This window comes from Argiope bruennichi, chromosome 4, assembly GCF_947563725.1.
Source record: "Argiope bruennichi chromosome 4, qqArgBrue1.1, whole genome shotgun sequence".
NCBI lineage: Eukaryota > Metazoa > Arthropoda > Arachnida > Araneae > Araneidae > Argiope > Argiope bruennichi.
Genome location: NC_079154.1, coordinates 57,650,244 through 57,664,709, shown reverse-complemented (window position 1 = coordinate 57,664,709; position 14,466 = coordinate 57,650,244). Strand labels below are relative to the sequence as shown.

At 28.4% G+C, this 14,466-nt stretch overlaps 1 protein-coding gene across 2 annotated transcripts in view; it reads right to left on the bottom strand.

The window, feature by feature from the left end:
- The window catches only part of LOC129965373 (nyctalopin-like), a 223,958-nt gene that overhangs the window by 10,676 nt on the left and 198,816 nt on the right, over window positions 1-14,466 (bottom strand). Inside the window, exons 1-2 of one of the 2 annotated variants that reach the window (XM_056079206.1) lie at window positions 3,015-3,233; window positions 1,250-1,746 (exon numbers count right to left, since the gene is read on the bottom strand). In XM_056079206.1, the coding sequence (XP_055935181.1) occupies window positions 1,250-1,723 (474 nt within the window). In that variant the 5' untranslated portion in view covers window positions 1,724-1,746; window positions 3,015-3,233. Of the gene's footprint in view, window positions 1-1,249; window positions 1,747-3,014; window positions 3,234-14,466 lie in introns of those variants that run through there. The other variant, XM_056079205.1, reaches the window with a different exon arrangement.

Sequence of the window (14,466 nt, the reverse complement as noted above, 5' to 3'; positions counted from 1 at the left end):
TTATCAGGACTCTTTTATTCGGTTGCCCGGATTCAATTCCAGTCGAGAAGCTTATGTTCCTTCTAGTATGGATACGTTATTGGGTGTAAGTTATGGAGTAACTTTATGCAGAATCATGTTAAAATTCGCCAAGTACGATAGAATGCAGCTACAATTTCGTGCGTATTCTAAAGATAAAATGCAAGAGCTGTTTAGAATTCAAACTTAATACTTTTTACTCTGTATTCAGTTTGGGAAATGTGGATGTACGGTCTACAGTAGAAGCATCCATGAATTGATGGAATATAAATATCAAGTATTTTTTTTATTATATGCAAATTTTAAAATGATTTTACATTGTCCTGTTCTAAATAACCAAAGATGCTTTAGAGAATGATAACTTTGATAAACACCATCCACAAATAAGAATTTAATAATACCTAAACGCTTTATTCACTTTAAATGTATACTGGCATCATAATCAAGACAATATGATAACTCTAAATTTAATTGGAATAAAAAATTCGATTTACTCTTTTTATAGTAAACAAAAAAGATATATATTAATATTTAATTTTTAATTAATAACTCATTAACGTTGGAAACTTTTTAGAACAATATAAGGCACGACAGCTGCTTATATTAAAAATAACCGCTTTAAGTGACCATTTACTAAAAAAATATATTTAAAAAAGCATGCAAAAAGATAGGAATGAAATAAATTCCGTTTAAGCAACAATCAACATTTAAATTCATGTTTATATAAGAAACTGTAATTGTCTTTGCAAGGTTGTTGGTTATGTATTTATAAATTAACATTTATAAAAGTGGTAAATTTTGTTCCGTGGTATTTTTTAAGCCTATTTGGAATAACTCTTAAACATTTTTGAATCGTTAAAAATATAAATAAATTAAATAAAGACTTTCTCTAGAAAAGATTGGAGCGCTTTTGCATTGATATTTCAGGACTGTCAGAAAACGAGCAATAAAATATAACATATACTTATCTTACTGAAAAAATAACGACTATTTTTAACAAGAAAATGAGCAACGGCAGTAAAAGCCCATTAATAGGAAAAAATATAAATATTTGCATATATTGTTTAAAAATTTGTCGAGTTTTGTGAACTTATTATGCAGTTCAAACATCTTAAATTATTAATTTAATTTTAGAGAATTGCTATTTTCTTTTTAAAGGTGAATTGCCAATGTAAATTAAAACCAATTTCTTTTCAATACAAAAATTATTTGAAACTAAAACCAGACATACCTTAAAAGCCTCTGCATGTAAGATTTCCAGCCTGTTGTAGTTCAGATTCAATGATACCAAGGCAGTCAAATTCTCCATTGCATGACTGGGCACTCTCTCGAAGGAATTCTGGGCCAAGTCCAGGGTTTCCAGTTTGTCCGCGATACTGGAAAAGGCTAACTCATCCACAGACGACAGGTTGCAATGCAAGGCTATGAGATGTCTGACATCCAGCCCCACCATGAGATGCGCGGGGAGAGTGCCTAAGTGGTTGTTCCTCAACTTCAGGTACCAGATGGCCTGCTTGGTCTGTGCCACGCTGGCCAGAGCCTCCCGCAACTGATCCACCTTGGCGTTTTCGCACGAGATGTCCAATCCTCGGGACTTCTCGTTGCAAAGGCAAGGTTTGATCTGGACCCGGGTGGGACAGCCAAAGCGACCGCACTGGCAGAGGTTGAGGGTAAGAAGTATGGCGATGAGAACTGGCAGCGTCATGTCCGTCACATCATCAGTGGGACCTGTAAAAAATGATCATCATAATAAACATCATTAGTGGGACCTGTAAAAAATAATCATCATAATAAGCATCATCAGTGGGACCTGTAAAAAATAATCATCATAATTAGCATCATCAGTGGGACCTGTAAAAATAATCCTCATAATAAACATCAACAGTGGGACCTGCAAAAAGTAATCATTATAGTAAGTACTATCAGTAGGACTTGTAAAAAATAATAATCATAATAAGCTTCCTCAGTGGGACCTGTAAAAGTAATAAGCATCAACAGTGGGACATGTAAAAAATATTGAAACAATTCTTGCTATTTTTCAGTAATGATTTTAATGAATTAGTTATTAACTCTCTACATTGAGAGTAAGTATCAACTAAAGTAAATTTAAACATTGAAAACTTTTATTATGTCATTATAGTTATTAATAATTCAAATATTGACAAAAGTTATGAAGAATAACATTATTTCTATTTAATAGCCCTAAACATGATCTTAATGTATTTAAAAGTATTAGATATATTTGAATATGGTCTTAAGACTTTCATAGAATAATTTATTCTAGGCGTGTTATTTAATTATTGATTGAACCCCTTTTCCCTTTTTATATTGAAAGATGTGATGAATTAATTAGCAATAATAAATATAAAATAGCAACAGAAATAAATAAAAAGAATGTCTTTCAGATTTCTACTTAAATTTCATTAAAAATAAATGTCTAGCACAAAATATACAAGAAAATTAGAAGTGTATTTATTAGAAAGTGAAAAAAGATTAACACTAAACGCGATAAAAATAAACATTTTTTAAAATCTTTTCTTTTTGCAGTTATGTAATAGATAAGAAAGCTTATTTATTATTTAGCTGCGGTTTGGTCACTTATAATATATTTTTTAAAGTTTATATTTTTATAGAAATATAGCATCATCATAGGAGTTACCTTTCATATATTGTAGACTTTTTTCAGTGGAAAATAAATTCTCTCTCAAAAAGATTAAATGAAGAAAAAAATCATATATCTGTGTTTTTTTTATACAGAAATATTGATTAAAAAAAGAATCAAATCAATTGCAAAAAAAAAAATAAAATAATGCATACAGATGCGTAAATGATATTATAATTATGTTCTTTAAATTTTATTGAGTTAAAAGGGCACATGTATCTAAATCAGGATTGGAATTATACGATTTCATTTTGCTTTAAAATTTATTGGATACTGCACATTCAAACTAAAATCCTTTGTCTTCACTGAATTCAAGAAAATAAATTTTTCTCACCAGATTAGAAAAAGCTGAAGTGATTCCGGAACATTTTCTTATTCACCAAACACGTGCTTTAAACAGGACGAGCAGATAATTCAAACCAATTTAAATTAATCGAAGAAACCAAAACAACATCTTCACTTTCGGTATAAAGCATCATTTTAACATTTCCAAAGCATGAAGGAATCTATATTCTTTCATTATTAATGGTTTGAAAGGCCTTTTGTGGGGCTAGTGGAGTACGTATCAGATGCAAAAAGGAGGGGGGTGGGAGGCCACCGATGACGACAACATCCTGATTAACTCAATCAATTCAATAAAGCCGAAAATGTTTAAACTGGCAGTTCGCCATGCTTGTTAAAAGATTATTTTGAACTGATAGATTTATATAACTGTTTAATAGAATAAAGCTGACTTTGCTTAAAATTTCAGTTTGGCAATTTAATAAAATTTAAATAAACATTATTTGTTCATGTATATGAACAAATTTATCAAAGCAAAAGTAATTTGATTTAAGATTTGCATTACCTTAAACATTTCAGAGAATCTGAATCCCAAATCAAATTTTGGAATTATTATCATATATTTGTCTCTCCAATTCTTGATTGAAGAACATTATAATTTGTTGAAAGCCATAAGTTATTAATGAAATTTCTTATAAAGTCTTTAGAATAAAACTATAGGTCAGTATTGAATTTTTGGTTGAATCTGCTTACGAGAGAAATATTTTTTACTTTCTCGTAAAAGGCATATACAAAGAGAAAGTATTGTAATCTTCTACGAGATTTTGATTACTCTTTCCGTTTCAGATTTCCCAGAATCTAGCACAAAAGACAAATATTTGGAATTATATCAATCTGTCTGTTCTCGAAAACAACTCAAAAATACTTTGAGCTAGACGGATGAAATTTGGAATATGGACTTGAAACCATATTTGTAGATTTCTGTAAAATTTTGAATGAAATCCATTTTAAGGAAGTAGCTTGTTCAGTTCCATTTTAAAGAAGGAGTTTGAGTACAAAATTGAACACTATAATTACGAAGTAACATTCTAAATGAATAAAATTTGGCACCCAAATTTAGCATCTAAAATGTAGATTCGTATCAAATTTGGAACCAAATCTGTCAAAAATATAGATGATATGTTGATCTTTACTTTTGCATGCATGCAAAGGCCATAAATCAAAAACAGAATGATTTAAGTAAATGAAATTTAGTATATGATCTTGTGACTGTAATTCGCCGTGGCATTCACAATCTCTCCAAACTCCACAATTTTATGCGGTGGAAGGAAGATTAGACAAGAAAGTTTTAGGAAGACTACTCTTGCAGATATAAAGCATAGGAGGAAATGACGAAAAATTGTATGAATTAATTACTGTACATGATATAATTATGTTACACGCTAGTCGTTTTGATTGAAAGCAAATAATTTATAGGAAGGAAAAAATACAAAGCAAATTAAATATCAGTTGTTAAACTAAAATGCATCGTTTGTTACATGATTAACCTATTTCCACCTAGGCATTTAATGGATATCGGATTCCATTGAAACAATTATTATAATTAACAGTCTTATTGGGCACGTCAATAAAATATAAAGCAGATATTAAGCAAATTTTTACAATAACTCAAGTAAATCTTATGTTTTTCTACCATGTAAATGCCTCATTAAATTCTGTAAGGCCAATTTCTTTTTTTAGCTGCTGTGGTTATGTAAATGTATTGAGAAGAGGTTAATTAGTGCGTTGTCTTGATCATCTGATCGCAGCTCATATTAGCTTCTATTAGAAATATTTATCTAACCAGTTGAAATGAATGGTTTAAGTTTTAGAAATATGTGGTAATCATTCGAGCATTGTATTAGAAAAAGAAGAAACATCTATAACTGAATGATGTTGGAAGAATTTTTCTGAAAATGCGTTGAGCTTAAACTTAAACTTATTCGTTTTTCCAATTGAAATATAAGCAGAAAGATATGAAATCAATATTTTAAAAAAAGAGTTAAAGAATGAACAATCGAAGAAAAGTTAGTTGATGTTATTTGAGTAAAAAAGTAGCTATATGCAAAGTTTTTTAATCCTTATTCAAAATTTCTTATTTATGTTTACAAACATTAAATATTACTTAAGGAAAACTTAGATGGTGCATGACATTTAAGTTTTAAAAAAACATCTTGAAACAATTGGAATATTCTGAAAAAAATATGTCGCTCAAAATATTCCTACGGTTTCAATTACAAGCATTAATTTTTAATATTAATTCTATAAGATTTAAAATGAACTGAATAAATGGAAAGTAAGATGATGTGAACAATCGAAAAAAGTATGAAAAAAAAAGAACTTAAACTAGAATCACTTATCGTTTCAAATTCTAAAGGGTTCTTTAGATTTAAATGATGATAGAAGAAAGTTTGATTGAAAATGAAAGGATTTTTGAAGATGATTTCGTGATACAAGATAATTTGATTGATACGGCATTTAAGATAGGGCATTCTTTCAAAAAACTATTTAATTATCTAGTTATATTCCTTCAAAGATAAAGACGAACCACCTGAAAATATGGCTGAAGAACGCTGAATTTTGTTCTGATAATCACATATTATGACTTACATTTCGAATTCTATGCATGTACTTATTTGACTTAACTGCATTAAATCCGGAGCTCATAAATTCAATTCATTAACATATCAAGAAAAGAGTTTGTTACATTTTCTGTTCAGACAGAAATGAATGTTTAATGCCTATCTCGCCATTTGGAATTAAGCAGATACGTATTCATATAGGACTGCAAGAAATTTATATTTTTTCTTTTATATTAATATAAATGTGTTTATACATAAAACATAAATAAAACGTGGGACAGAGAGCAATTTGCAGGGTGTCATACTTAAGAAGACACAATTAATAGAGAAATAATAAATAATCATAATTAATTATTATTTCTCTATTAATGGATGACATGCAGATAATTCGAAATTTAGATTAATTCTTTAACAGGAAGATTATCTATTGGAACAATTTTCATAATGCAATTTTGTGAAAATTCCCACACACACACACACATATATATATATATATATATATATATATATATATATATATATATATATATATATATATATATATATATATATATATATATATATATATATATATATATATATATATATATATATATATATAAGTAACCAATCTAAAGTAAGAAAAAGTTTGAAAACGAAACTAAAATGAAAACGAAACAAAACAGTTTCGAAATCGCAACTAAAATTTATTACCTATTTAAACTAAAACCAAAAAGGAACTTCATAGTATTTAGAGAGCGCAATTGCAGCTACTTCTAAAACACAGATGAATTGATACAAAAGTATTAGAATCAAGTTAATAGGAAAAACAAAAACCAAATAAAAATTAAACCAAAAAAATTATTAAAAAATATTAAAAAAGAATCCGGCCTGAAGACTTTTTCAAGGGTCACCCTCAGGCAGGGATTCAAATAAAGGGATTTTTTCTGTGAGGACATACAGACATTAAGTCTAATAATGATTCCTCGTGACCCGAAAATCCCCCGAAATTATGCTCAAGAGTATACCATTTTAACAGAAAGGAAATACAAAAAAACAAATTAGAAAAAAACCACAAAGTAAAAATACAATAAAAACAATAACAATAAAAACAAAAACAGCATTAAAATTAAAATTAAAATTAAAAACGAAAAGGCCAAGACATACCATCCAACAGTGAACGAAACTTTAAACAATCGATTGTGATTTCCTGTTTTTGAAAGTTAACGGTAAATTATGTCACAATCGATTGTTTAAAGTTTCGTTCACTGTTGGATGGTATGTCTTGGCCTTTTCGTTTTTAATTTTAATTTTAATTTTAATGCTGTTTTTGTTTTTATTGTTATTGTTTTTATTGTATTTTTACTTTGTGGTTTTTTTCTAATTTGTTTTTTTGTATTTCCTTTCTGTTAAAATGGTATATCTCTTGAGCATAATTTCGGGGGATTTTCGGGTCACGAGGAATCATTATTAGACTTAATGTCTGTATGTCCTCACAGAAAAAATCCCTTTATTTGAATCCCTGCCTGAGGGTGACCCTTGAAAAAGTCTTCAGGCCGGATTCTTTTTTAATATTTTTTAATAATTTTTTTGGTTTAATTTTTATTTGGTTTTTGTTTTTCCTATTAACTTGATTCTAATACTTTTGTATATATATATATATATATATATATATATATATATATATATATATATATATATATAACACACACACACTCACTAATCCTATATATCTATATATATATAAACAAGAAAAAGAATTATGTTTATTTTTCAAAGAGCAAAAGTTAATTAAATATTCAGTTAATTTGAAATTAACCGGAATTTAAATATTTTTTTGTAGTAACTTCGGAAAAAAGGATCTTATATGAAATATTTCAATGCCTTTTTAAAATTTAAAATTTTACTATTGCAATGAAATCAATTTCATTTTTATGCATATTTCTCCCAATTATCATTAATTTAAAATAAAATTTGAATGAGTTAAATAAATATTAATTTTGAATAATTTTACTACTAATTTTTTAATTTTTGTTTTATTTAAATAATCGTTCTCAGCGGGCTTTCATTTTTTTCAAGTAATGATTTAGCAATGTCTAAAGACAGGTGTAAATCAGTAGTAAGAAAAGTAAAGTCTTATGAGCAAATGAAACTGATGTACACCTACAGCAGGCGTTTAAAACTATAAATTAATTTATATTTTTCTTCTTCTTTTTTCTCTGTAGAAACTTGAAAGAAAATTATTCGAAAGGAAATTGAATCATCAGGAAATCAGAAGTTTAACTTTTTAACGATACCAGTTGCCTTTTTGGGTAATTTTTCCAATGTTATCAATTCTTTAGAAAATTAAATTCGGATGATCTTGAAATTAAAAGATTTATACGTACTTCTTTGATAGGCAATGTTGAGACTTAATTACTGCCATTATGTTTTAAAATTTTAATTTTATTTTATGATGCCTTTTAACACCATTTTTGATGGTATTGATGTAATATTTTATGATTAATTAAAAGCCAACATAGGCCAATCGCTCAGCCGGTGGCTGCATAAGCAAAGCTTTTTAATAACAAATTAAACAAATGATCAAATTTAACAGCTACATGCATTGAGAAATTAAGTTTTGTCTACTTTTTATAATAACTTTGAAGAAAATTACCGAAAAAATATTTTTATATCATTTTAAATTTCCAAATATTTTCCTTTTCAACGTATCAATTTCATTTCTATGCAATTTTTTTCGATCAAAATTACTTTTTTTTTAAATTTAGAGCAGACGATTTTACAATAAGGAAATTTATTGGTACTACTTTGCTAGGCAACAATGAATAAACTTCTCTACCACTTACATTTCTTTTGTTTTAATGCATATCTATTAACGGTGGTGTTTGCTTGTTTTAAATTAGTGATATATAACGCTGACCAAAAAGAAACATAAGTACACTGCTCAATTCAAATTTCGGAAAAGAGTTTTAACAATTTGTATCAGAAAAAATCGTTGTTCTAGCTCATTTTCATATTTTTTATTAATGAAGAATTAATTACTTGATTAATTGTTTCTTAAAATGATTTTTTTTTGTATATCAGCATTTGTGAACAAAATTTATTGGACTTATGTAACAAATATTGAAAATATTTGGAAAACAAAATTAGCTATCGGTGGTTTTTAAAATCTTCTGCTTCAATTCATTTTTAATTAAAAACATTTTAGACAACCAAAGGATTTCGTTTCATTGGTATTGCAAATGGAAAGATATAATACTGAAAAAAAAAATAGGATTCCTGGGTGATAAAAGTATATCTTATAGAAAAGTAGTTTTTACGTTGAAAAAATTATGTATGGAAAGGTTCAGGACCCTGTATAGTTTTGCTATAAGTGCTGAATTATGCGATATTAATGAAGTCCTTATCTATGATTGTTTTAACATAAATTATTTCTTTGTTTTTACCCCAAGGATTGGAAGGGATTTCAAAATATTAACATTGGAAATAAGGAATCTACTTATACCTTCTATTTTGCCGAGATGAATTGATTTTATATTTTTTTTGTCTTATTCAATGTTTAGCAATTTTCCTATTAATTCTTTTCAGAAAGATAAACTTTTTGAAAAAAAAAATTAATGACTAAAACGATAATCGGTAATGAATGAGATTTTTTTAACATTTAACAACGTTTTAACAACAACAACGTTTGCGTAAACTTACTGTTGTTCATTGACAATTCTTAGGAAATTAAGCTAAATAGACAGTTCACCGATTCTTCTTAGGGATCAACATCACTAAAATACTGCATTCACTAAGACTACTCTAGGAACTGATGCTTGATAAATGGTAAATTACTCTTAATATCTAATAGTGGACATCACCTAAAGGAAAAGTTCACTGCGATTTCTGTAAATCAACGTAATCTAAACTGAACATCAGCTGTTAGAAATGAAATCACCTGGACAAAATATTCCTTGTCATTCACTTTGAACCTATGTCACTACTGATTATTCGTGCCTATGAAGTTCCTTTTTTAATAGAATAAAAATTCCAACGTCATCTGTGTGGAATGTTGGTTATTGTTCATTAGAGATTGGTTAGGTTTAGGCATAGAACGCAAGAGGAGTTCGTTTCATTCTTTGAGAATCTAGAAGGCTTCAAAATCTATTAGATGTATATTGTGTATACTAATAGACTACGAATTCTGGGCACAGGGAGGGAGATTTGAAGCCAATTTTATGTTTATTGCCTAAATATCCGCCACGTGAGTTAATGCAATTTTGAAAGTATTAAATATATTAAATTCGATGCATTTAAAATTTAGAAAGGTCTTCAAAGTTATCTATTTTATGTTGGAAAAATGGATTAAAATTTCAGTTTGATTTGAAAAATTATGCATGAAACTTCCTAACTTAGGAATCGAATTCTTTATCTTCAAGATATTAGTAAAAACTGAGTAAGATATTTTAGTCATTTTTAAAAAACACAAGGAATGTTTTATCTATAAAAATTTATGTATCATAAAATCTGAACTACTTTAAATATTAATTTATTAGCACTGTTTAAAAGTTAAAAAAACCTTTCATCTCATTTGAATATGAATTATCCTTTAAATAAAATAAAGTAACGTTTTTCATATCCTTTAAAAAAGAAAAAATATAACAAGTAAGATCAAACATGCTCTTTCTTTCTGTCTCACCAACTAATTTTTCATGTCCAGTTAAATTGAAGTGCTTAACGAGGCATATAACTTAACTTTATACTTCCATGATGTTGGATTAAATTTGATAGAGCATTTTTAAAAAGACTTCATTAAGATTATTTCTGATTTCATAAAACAGACAAAAACAATTTAAACGAATGAATTAAAAAACAAAAGAATAAAGCGTCCTCTGGGAATTATAATACTAAAAGAAAGTAATAGAATAAAGAAAATCTCCTGCCTAGATGTTAATCCTCCAAATGTGAAAAGATTTATGTACAAAGTTTTGGAAGAAGCTTAATTTTTATCTACAAAGCACTATAACTGTCATGATTTGACAGTCATGGGGCAGTGGAAAAAAAAGACAGCGGAGATTTTTGAGATTTTTTGTTTCTGTTTTAGATTGATGATTGATGAGGCTAAACAAAAATCTTTAATCCTCTTTTAATTGAAGACGATACAAAAAAAGTCTTATGAGTATTTTTTTTTCATGGATGATGTTTCATTTATCGCTTTTTCGTCTGACTTTATCTCTTCGTTCTTAATAAGAACGATTTTAATTTGATGAGAAAAAGTTGCCTTTATTTCATTTCTCTTCGCCTTCTTGGAAAAAATTCATTTAATTCTTTTAAATAATGAAACAAGGGATCAGTTAAGAGCACATAATACGGAACATAAGTGCGTTTTTTATCGTGACAATCGAGACGTTTATTTTCTTTTGTGGTAGCAAAAATTTGACATTTTGAAAGAAGAAGTTTTTCTTTTTTGTTCTTTTCATAGACGGATGAAACACAAGTTTATCTGTTTGGGCTAGTTTATTTATTTGAAGCGGAGGAGAAAAATACTGAAACGGAATTATATTGAAGATTTTATTTGGGAGAAGTTGTTTACTACTTTATTTGATTTAGTTTCTTAAAAAAATTATTTTCAGTTGTTGACAGCCAAAGGTTTATCGTGATAGCTAAACATTCCGGTAAACTGATTATTTGTATTTCGTAAATCAAAAGTGCTGTTTTAAAATTTCAAATGGAGTCACAGATAAAACATATGTCAAGCGATTGTTTTGCTTTCATCTTTGAAGCCCAATATTTGATTCGAGATTGAAAAGTTATTTTTTTATTTTATTCGCATTTAATTTTTTATTCATAAGACATAATTTAGTTAATTTGACAACTTATTTTGAAGTAACATGAGGAACATATGTGAGTGAGTGTAATTTTGACCCTCAATCGAATGATTATGATAGTCGAAAGACATTGTGTTATTGCATTACAATGTAAGAAAACATGCCGCGAAACAAACGTATGGACTTCTGAAATAGTTTAGGCAGGAAGTGTGGGATCACCCTCCTTATAACCCAGACCTTTCACTTGTTATTTCCATGTTTTTGGTGCCATGAAAGAAGAACTTCAAAGCGACGATATCACTCAGATGACGAGGGGAAAGTTGCAGCCCAAGAATAGTTATCGGGTTTTGGATGGGATTTCTTTGCAGAAGGTATAGTTATAGACTGACTACTCCAATCCGCCCGAAGTTACCCGGAAAAACCTTGAATGACTGGACCGACGCAACAGCAATACTGTCGGGAACTGTGGTTGAATCCTGAGGGCCATCAATGGCCACGGTACAATCTTTCTCTAAAGAAGTACGTTCCATCATCGATGGGAAGTAGTCAACCCCCATCTTTTAGTATACCCACAAAGGTGGTGAGAACCAACCACCATGACGGAAGCTTCTCATCCTCAATTACGAGTGCCTCTCTTCCATGGAGCTTAAACTTGTACCACACTTCGAAAATATTTAAATAACGGAGGTAATTACTTGAAAAGTAAATTTTGAATGAAAATTTAAGAGACAAATAAAGTTGTTGTAAAATTTCTATCCTATTTTGTTTCTTTAACCCTTTAAAGGGCCATTTTTTCTAGTCGTATTACGTTAAAATATTTTCAGGCTTGAAATTAGAATAAGAAAAAGGATTTATTTAGCTTATTAGATAAATTTAATTTGATTAATTAATAATTAAGTAACAAAACAAGACACATCATTTTGTCTGAGATAAAGAACTGAAGCATCTAAGTTTCTGACTTACTAAAAAAATTTGTCAGAAATTATGCCAACCTACATAATTTCATACAAAGATTGATAAATTTGGTGGAAAGCATACTTCCCACGGCCCTAGAAAGGATTAAGCAATGCAATTAACATTTTGTCTGAATCTCGTATTTCATGAAATATTTATCGCTCAGTAATGATATTGTAAATATCAACATTCTAGGTTTAGTTACATTGAAAAAAACACACCTTGTTTTCCTTTTCGTCGTCATTCATGAAATTAGTAACATGCTTAGTAAGAATTGAAGATGAAAGAATGAAGAGAAAATATTTGAACCTTAGTAAAAGAAAATTACGTGCCAGAAAATATAATTCCAGCTTTGATATTTGCCATCTATTTCTGTATATAACTTCCTGAATACTAATCCAATGATATAAAAAGTTTGAACAATGTTCTGATTTCGATACTGATATTGAAAAAATGAGCAATTAAACAGCAATTTTGCATATCAGTTTTTTTTGTTTACTTGGTTAGTTGTGGTAGTTCATTTTTATCTAATATATATACTTATTCTACGGATCAATGATTCATAACAAAAGGAAAGTTGTTTGTTGTAGATCAAATGTTCTTTGAAACTATACCACCGAAGTGGTCTGATTTAAGTTCAATATATGAAGGTACGTTAGCTTTCTGGAATTCTTTCAGAGAAAATGAATTTATTTGGTATCAATTTATTAATTTTTGAAGAATTCTCAATAAGAGCAATCCATAAAATAAAACAACTATATCCTTCTCCATTTAACACGTGTTCCTTTCTATGATATTCCAGTCTTAACTTATTAAGCCGTTGATGGTTTATTCAGCTTCTTGTATCTTGTAAAATCAACAACACTCTCAAATTTGTTAAAAAAAGTATATAATCTATTAATTAACAAAGTGAGATGATGATTTATTGAGATTAATGTTATATGAAAGTAACTATATATATAAAAAATGCAATTTATGCGTTCCGTTATGGTGAGTGAAATGAAATTTACCAGGAAACTGAAGATAATTTCTTTTATTTTTAATTGAAGAAACATTTTCACTTGCAAAGTTAGTACCCAAACGCTTAATTTATAATATGGTAATGTTTCCATTTAAGATAATTTTAAAACATCTTTTTGTGCAATATATTTATTTATTAAATTTTTTTAATGAACATTTGAACAGCATTTTAAATTTCATCAGTTATTTGCGATAATTTGCATATAGCAATAACAGTCCATGTATTTTTTTAATGTCAGGAGCGACAAATTTAACCAAGCTGGGAATTAGTCTGTACTTTTTGATATATAAAATTTTTCATTAATTGAAAATTGTCAAAAATTCAGAACCAAATTTATTGAAATTTCTGTAATAATTACTGATTTATTATACAACTATTATTATTATTATTATTATTTAACATTTCCTTATTTAGCATTATGTAATCTACCAGTAATAATTAGGACATTGAATGAAATCCTGACGACAGACTTACAGAGTTTCGGTTTCGAATTCAGAATGTGAGGGATAAAGTCGGCTTCATTCCAGATTCACATATGCTTAGTCTTGATGCATAGTGAATCTGGCAATGGAGACCAGACATTCCCCCACTTGTGCGGTAAGCAAAATTTCAGACTGGGATACTAGTTTCAATATCATAATTTTCATTAAGTTATGGCCTATTATTATGAAAACTGTCTCGAAAAAGCCTTTTTTTGTAGTTTCTAAGTTGGAAGTTTACTTAAGAAATGAGTTAAACAGGAGTGAAATGAATGGAAAACAGCAACAGCATCAGTAATTATTGCTTTTTTTAATCTCTCGAATTTTAAAACTGAAAAATTCGTAGCTCGAAATCTAATTCTTTCAAATGTCTTTTATATATGTAAGCATGGTGAAAGCTAAATTTGACGTGTAGGATCAAATGCCATCAGGCTGTTATGGGTGGATGTTTGGCGACGAAATTTATACTCAGATGCGGTCTTCATATGAGCACATTTCAAAATTAGACGCCTTTAAAAAGCTCTCATTAATATGATTGTATATTATGTATTGTATTAAGATTGTATTAATATGATTGGATATTAATATGATTGTATAGTTAAACAAGAGTGAAATGAATGGAAAATAGCAACAACATCGC